This window comes from Bison bison, unplaced genomic scaffold (genome assembly GCF_000754665.1).
Source record: "Bison bison bison isolate TAMUID 2011002044 unplaced genomic scaffold, Bison_UMD1.0 scf7180017864345, whole genome shotgun sequence".
In the NCBI taxonomy this organism is placed as follows: Eukaryota; Metazoa; Chordata; class Mammalia; order Artiodactyla; family Bovidae; genus Bison; species Bison bison.
The window spans coordinates 1,019,606-1,027,181 of record NW_011494917.1 but is presented as its reverse complement, the minus strand read 5'-3'; the positions used below and the strand labels follow the sequence as shown (position 1 = coordinate 1,027,181).

The window sequence follows — 7,576 nt, the reverse complement described above, 5'->3', positions numbered from 1 at the left end:
ACCTAGAAACATAGAGTTCCTTAGAATACATGAATTGGGGCCTGGATTTACAGAGATGAAGAAGCTTCTTTGTGATTAACTGTAGGAACCCAGCACAGTCAGCACTGGCTTCCCCAAGACTTCCAACCACGCACTCTAGTCCCGCCCAAAGAAAAGTAGATCCGATCTCAGAACCAGTACTGGGAGTCTTCAGAATCTCACAAGAACTTTTACATCTTCTCTGTTAATAGTTGTAGGATGAAGATGATGATAATCGTCAATGAGTTTTTTCTATTGAGATTGCAGCATCTTCTTTTCAGATCAATGTTAGCATATTCCTTGTCAAGCAAGTTAATACTCCATCTCAACCAACTCCTTTTTATAGGCTTGACAATGTCATTGAATGATTTGAATGAGAGAAACAGGTTGAACATTTAGAAATTAGATGAAGAAAGGCATTTTTACATTTTGCCTTTCTGTGAGCACTGCTGACTTATTTTTAATACCACAAAAAATCACTAGTGATATAACTATTAAATGTCACTAACAAAATATTCTGCCATTTGTATGGTGATCTGACTCATTGTTATCTCATTTTTTGCTTATTTGTGTAGACTTAACTAGTTGGATAGCATCACCTACTCAATGGACATGCATGCATGCTAAGTCACTTCAGTCATGTCCAGCTCTTTGTGACCCCATGGACTATAGCCTGCCAGGCTCCTCTGTCCATGGGATTCTCCAGGCTGGAATATTGAAGTGGGTTGCCATTTCCTTCTCCTCAGTGGACATGAACTTGGGCAAACTCTTGGAGATAGTGAAGGACAGGGAAGCCGGGCAGGCTGCAGTCCACGGAGTCGCAAAGAGTCAGACGTGACTTAGTGACTGAACAACAACAGTAATTTTAACACCACTAAGGCCGTAAAAAGGTTTGACTTGAGGTCCATTCTTTGGGGTTATTTCTTTTGCTGCTGAGACTATCTTCAGTTGCCAGGGGAAGATATGTGCACGAATCCTCTTCCCTGTGCCAAGGTCAATTACAGCTGTGTAGAAGGAACCCAGCTGCAGCAGGTTGATAAGTTTCAAGAGGCTACAAAGTGACTGAGTTAGGCAAGAGCCAGAGGATTTGGGTCCAAGTTGAATGCTGTTGTTTGATGGGGAAGTCGAGAGGAAGGAGCCCATGGAAAGGCACGGTCCAGCAACTGCTGAGATGGTGTGGTCCAGAAGCCCTGCATGCCCAGTGTCCCCTCTGTGAAGGTCTGCTTATTTTCAGTATGCACAGCAGGGGGCTTGCAAAATTGTCCACCCAGTGGCAGAGGACCTGAACCCTCTGGTCCCTTGTCCTCTTCCAGTGTTCTTGGGATTTCTCAGGAATGTTCTAATTCAAAGGAAGCTTTTACTCCAAAAGCTTCAAAAGTCATTTTATTCTACAGATTATAGTTGGAACGAAAGCCTTGCTTACTCTTTTTTTTTTTAATTTATTTATTTTAATTGGAGGCTAATTACTTTACAATATTGTAGTGGTTTTTGCCACACATTGACATGAATCAGCCATGGGTTTACATGCCTTGCTTACTCTTTAAAAAAATTGTAATTGGAGGAAACTTGCTTCACAAGGTTGTGTTTGTTTCCACCGTACAACAATGCAGATCAGCCATAACTGTACATATATCCCATCCTTGTTGAGCTTTCCCCCCCGTCCCTCCCATCTGGGTCATCACAGAACGCCAGGCCAGGCTCCCTGTGTGACACAGCAACTTCTCACCAGCTGTCTGTTTTGCACACGGTAGGTGTGTATGCGATGATGGTACTTTCTCCATTCATCGCACTCTTTCCTTCTCCCACTGTAGGCTTGCTTACTCTTAGCTCCATTGCTCTTAAACCTCTCTACTTTTTCTCGCTGGTAAAATGCATGTGAATGGGAGAGATTATTTCCAGGTGTGGGGTTTGTATTAGACGTTATTCTTTTATTGACTCCTATTCAACAGATAAGCACTCAATGCCCACTAGATGCTAGGGGAACATGGGCGCCCACTTGTTCAGAGCTTGTGCACAGCCCTGGACCTGAGGGATGGGAGCCTTGTGCTTCGGGCCCTGAGTGGAATCACACACACAGGTCTTGCTGAGGGCTGTGTTCTTGTCCTGCCCGCGGCTCTCTGGGGGACGGTTCTATGAGGACCTGCCTTGGCTGAGGCCCTTTTGGTTGAATCTCTTAGTACAGCCGCACAGGCCGAGGCCTCCCGTTGAGTAATATAGCCTGGAGGGAAGAAAGGAGATAAACTTCAAAGTCAACAGCTTTACAAAGCAAACAACTCTGCAAATATCCACATAGGCACAAAATTCCTTCTACTTTGTATGGTAGAAACAATTATTTTAGCATTCTCAGATTGTACAGTTTTTCAGGTTATGAGGTATGTTTTTCTTCCGGTACATTTCTCATTGAATAAGTTAATAAATTAATTAAATGAATAATAGTCTGTAGTTATTGCCAAATAGACAAATATTTGGAGAGGGACTTGAGCCATGAGAAATCTTCACATGAATTGCTTATCTTTAATAGCAAACTTGCTTCAGATAGAAACAGATACATTCAGTCTCAGTGTTTTTAAAGTACAGTCTGCAGACCCTGCACAAAAGAATCATTTGGTTCAGGCCACACTAATAATGCTCTTTAAAAATGCGTGTTTCCGACTCTATTTCAAAGAACTTCTGAGTCAGAAACACAGAAGGTTAAGCTTGAAAGTCTGTATTTTTTTTTTTTTGGTCCCACTGCATGGTATGTATGATCTTCATTTCTAGACTAGGGATCGAACCCATGCCCCCTCCATTGGAAGCTCAAAGTCTTAACCAGTGGACCACCAGGGAAATCCCTGGAAGACTGTATTTTAATAACATAGACAAGTGTCTTATGTGCACTAAATATTGCATATCTCTGTTTCTGGTTTCATTGGCTTCTGTGCAGTTTTACTCTACAAATAAGGTTACCAGATGATAATCCTCATGCTTTCTGTCAGGCATGGGGATCTGGCTAAATTCTGGTTCTGCCATTTACTAGTTCCATGACCCTGGTCAAGTTGTTTAACTTGCTCATGTGTCCAACTCTTTGAGATCCTATGGACTCTAGCCCACCAGGCTCCTCTGTCTATGGGATTTCCCAGGCAAGAATACTGGAGCAAGTTGCCAATTCCTTCTCCAGGGGATCTTCCCGAACCAGGGATTAAACCCGCATCTCTTATGTCTCCTGCATTGGCAGGTGGGTTCTTCACCACTAGCACCAGCTGGGAAACAGAACCTTGCCCAACATGGGGCATGAACCCACAACCCTGAGATTAAGAGTCTCATGCTCTACTGACCGAGCTATCTGGGCAGCTAATAGGAGATCTCCTGTAAACACTCACTTGTCTTTAGCACTTCTACCTTATTAGTGTTGTTCCTGTATTTGCACAAAAGGAAATGCTGTTGTTGATTGTTCTTGATTTTAAATCATTTGCAAAAACCGTGCTTTCCTTTTGTGCAAATACAGGAACAACACTAATAAGATAGATGTGCTAAGACACGTGAGTGTTTACAGAAGAAAGGCTCTGTTGGAGTTAGAAGAGTGTAATAAGTAGAAGGCAGAGATTGAGAACATCTCCTGGAAGAAAGGGATTTTAATAACTACCTTTCCATAGACTGTTGCTTACAATCTACGAAGGCTTTCCACAACCATTCTTTTTGGTTCATAAAGTCCCATGTGGTTGGTGGAAGAAGAGAGATGGCAGACCTTGGGGTGAAGATGCGTGATCTTTGGTGTGATGCTCCTCACTGATGTTTATTCTCTATGTGATCTTGATCGAGTCCTGTAACCTGTCTGAGCTACAGTTTCCCACAGCAGTAAAGTGGGGATGAAAATGAGATATTCCGTGTAGAGCTCATAGCACAGTGTTGGAAACACGGTAGATACTTAATAAACATAAGCATTATTGCTGTGACTCAAATAAGCCAGTGAGTCTGCACAACCAGCGATGGGCTGAGCAGTGGGTTAGCCTAGATCATCTCTGCCCAAGCCCGTTGCCGCTTCTACTAGATCAAGTGCTCGTAAATCTCAGAGAGTTGTTGACATTTGATAACAAACCCTACTCCAATTTCTTTAAGCCCTCTTAATTTCCCCATAAAGCCTTGCTTTTTATTGTCAGAGAAAATCGTCTTTAAATTGACCTGCCAACCGTGTTGATAAAACAGCAGGCTGACAGGAGGCCATTCTTCTTGAATTATTTATCTGGAAACCCGACTTCCAGCTGTAGCATCGGAGGCCTCCTTCCTGAGGCGCCTGTTTCCGGTCAGGTAGTTAAACTCACCAAGCAGCTGCTGGTGCTGAAGGCTGTGAAGGTAGCGGGCCTGCAGGGCCTCCCACTGGGGCCTGGGGCTGTAAATCCTCATGATGCTGTAAAAGTAGCGCTGCTGCCCCTGGGTTAGGTCCTGCCAGAGCACAGCGGGGGACTCTGGTGAGTTGCTGGACTTGAGGATCAGAGTGTGATGTATTCAGAGCTGACTTGCACAGAAATAAGATGCTTCTCCCACTGTTTCCCTCCCCTTGTCCCTCTCTCGGTGAGTTTCCTTTCACCTCCCTTAGTTTACTTAAACTGTCTTCCACTGGCATCTGTAATGGTGAAAATGAGTTAAAAAGAAAAAAAGATTCTAGGTAGGTAGGTCACAGTATTAGGCTGAGGGAGATCCAAGGATTTTCAATATCTGATGCTGAAGCTGAAGCTCCAATCCTTTGGCCATCTGATGCAAAAAGCCGACTCATTGGAAAAGACCCTGATGCTGGGAAAGATTGAAGGCAGGAGGAGAAGGGGATGACAGAGGATGAGATGGCTGGATGGCATCACCGACTCGGTGGACATGAGTTTGAAGGAACTCCGGGAGATGGTGAAGGACAGGGAAGCCTGGTGTGGTGCAGTCCATGAGGTCACAGAGAGTCGGACTTAGCGACTGAACAATGAAAACAACCTGTACTGATCTGTTATAATCCTTGTTGAGGAAGGTAGACTGAGAATCTGCCCAGGGCCTGAAGTGTGCCAGGCCTCTGGAGAGTAAAAGAACTTTCCATTCAGAGCTCTCGGCTTAAGCAGAGAAGATAGATGAGTGGATGGGTAATGTGATAAGCATTCAAGGTCATTAGTGAAAAAGTGCTATGAAAACAGAGAAGGAATAGAAGCTCATGTTAAGGAGTCAAGGAAGCTTCCTGAAAGAGAAGACTAACACGTCTGAGTCTGCCTTGTCAGGAGAGATTCCCTAAAGGGGCTAGAATATGAATTCTCAAAGGGCATTGGCATCGCTTAGGAATCTGTGAGAAATGCAGATTCCCAGGCCTCACCAGACCTACAGAATCAGATACGGGGAGGGGTGGACCCAGGACTCTGGTGACCTCTGGGTGGTTTTTGACACTCTGCCGTAAAATTTGGGAACCACTGGACTAGAAGAAAATGAAAGGCTGCTTAGAGAGAGAAAGTGGTACAGATTTTCTTCTGGGGTACAAAATATCTGAATATATTGGGAACCAGACTTTTTGCATTTTTTTTTTAAACTTTAACCTGGCAGCTCAGACGGTAAAGAATCTGCCTGCAGTGCAGGAGACTCGGATTTGAGCCTTGGGTTGGGAAGATCCCCTGGAGAAGGAAATGGCAAGCCACTCGACTATTCTTGTCTGGAGAATTCCATGAACAGAGGAGCCTGGCAGGCTACAGTCCATAGGGTCACAAAGAGTAGGACACAACTGAGCGACTAACACTTTCACTGCAATTACAAAAAAATTATTTTAACCAGGATATAGAGTCTGAGCTGGAAAAGCCTCTAGAGTGGGACAGCGGAAGATCACGGAAGCCTTTTATGCTACACTAAGAGGTTAAAGATTAGCTTTACTATGAAGAACCACTGGCCTTTCTTTAAGGCAGTGGTTCTCAACAGGAGTGATTTTGACCCTCAAGGGACATTTGGCAGTGTCTGAAGAAATTCTTGGTTGTCAGAGATGGTGGGAAGGAAGATGGTTGCCCCTGGCATTCAGGGGTTAGAGGCCAGGGATGCTGAACATACTACAGAGCACGAGACAGCCTCCCAGTGCCCCCAGACAAGAAGTACCCAGGCCCAAATGCCATTCTGTGAGCTGGCTGGATCTGCGTTGTAGAAAGACCACCCTGGACCTGCAGGCAGAATGGCCTTGAGGGAAGACAGACCGCTGGAAGGGGACCATTTGGAAAGCCACCAGCTACCGCAGGGAGGAACAGGAAGGGCTGCGCCACAATTCTTGTTATATACTTGCCGTATATATAGAGATGAGGAAACAGAGGAAGTGGCAGCAACGCTTTAGAAAAATCAAGATGAAATAAGTTCGTGTGTGTGTGCATGCTAAGCTGCTCAGTCGTGTCCAACTCCGTGACCCCACAGACTGTGGCCTGCCAGGCTCCTCTGTCCATGGGATTCTCCAGGCAAGAATAGTGGAGTGAGTTGCCATTTCCTTCTCCAGGGGATCTTCCTGACCCCAGGGATCGAACCCATGTCTCTTATGTCTTCTGCATTGGCAGGCAGGTTTTTTACCACTAATGCCACCTGGGAAACCCCAAATAATTTCACCTTAGGCTAAAACATTCAAAGCAATGACAGAATTTCAAAACCAGTTGATAACCATGTAGTAAAAAGTAAACTTAAGATAATTATGTATAAGCTAAGTGAATTTTATCTGTTAAAACATTTTGTGTGGTGTTGAAATCTGTCAGTTTTTTTTTAAGATCTAGAGACCTTAAACTTGATATTAAAAATATATTCAGAGAGCAAGTAGCTGAGCCAAGTACTTCACACTTGAGATATTATTTCAGTTTTACAGTTTCCGAATTAGATGTTTTAAAAGATAATATATTTGAAGAAGAGAATAGATCCCTAATTAAGCCTTTTCAAATGATTGAGAACAATATAACATGAAAATTGCAAGCCATTTCAAGAGCAAAGCTCCAAAGTGCAATGGGAGTTTCCATTATATAAGATAAAACCTTAAAAATTATAGTTTTATTTTACAAGGGGGGAAAAAAAAAGCATAGTTCTTTTCCTTAGGAGAATACCATCTTCCTAAATGAGAAGTAATAGATAATGCTTTTTTTTTCTGATTTTATTTTATTTTAAACTTTTTATTTTGTATTGGGGTATAGCCAACACAGCTCAGAACACAGAGGTGTGGGCTTTAAAAAAAGCTTTTTTTTTTAAATACACTTACTCCTTGGAAGGAAAGTTATGACCAACCTAGATAGCATATTGAAAAGCAGAGACATTACTTTGCCAACAAAGGTCCATGTAGTCAAGGCTATGGTTTTTTCTGTGGTCATGTATGGATGTGAGAGTTGGACTGTGAAGAAAGCTGAGTGCTGAAGAATTGATGCTTTTGAACTGTGGTGTTGGAGAAGACTCTTGAGAGTCCCTTGGACTGCAAGGAGATCCAACCAGTCCATTCTGAAGGAGATCAGCCCTGGGATTTCTTTGGAAGGAATGATGCTGAAGCTGAAACTCCAGTACTTTGGCCACCTCATGCGAAGAGCTGACTCATTGGAAAAGACTCTGATGCTGGGAG

General features: G+C 43.5%; 1 protein-coding gene across 1 annotated transcript in view; it reads right to left on the bottom strand.

The window, feature by feature from the left end:
* Nucleotides 1-1,459: 1,459 nt before the first annotated feature.
* FAM216B (family with sequence similarity 216, member B) overlaps nt 1,460-7,576 on the bottom strand; it is a 10,167-nt gene continuing 4,050 nt past the window's right edge. The window contains exons 3-4 of the mRNA XM_010854599.1: nt 4,317-4,437; nt 1,460-2,236 (exon numbers count right to left, since the gene is read on the bottom strand). Coding sequence (XP_010852901.1) covers nt 2,019-2,236; nt 4,317-4,437 — 339 coding nt within the window. The 3' untranslated portion in view covers nt 1,460-2,018. The remainder of the gene's footprint in view (nt 2,237-4,316; nt 4,438-7,576) is intronic.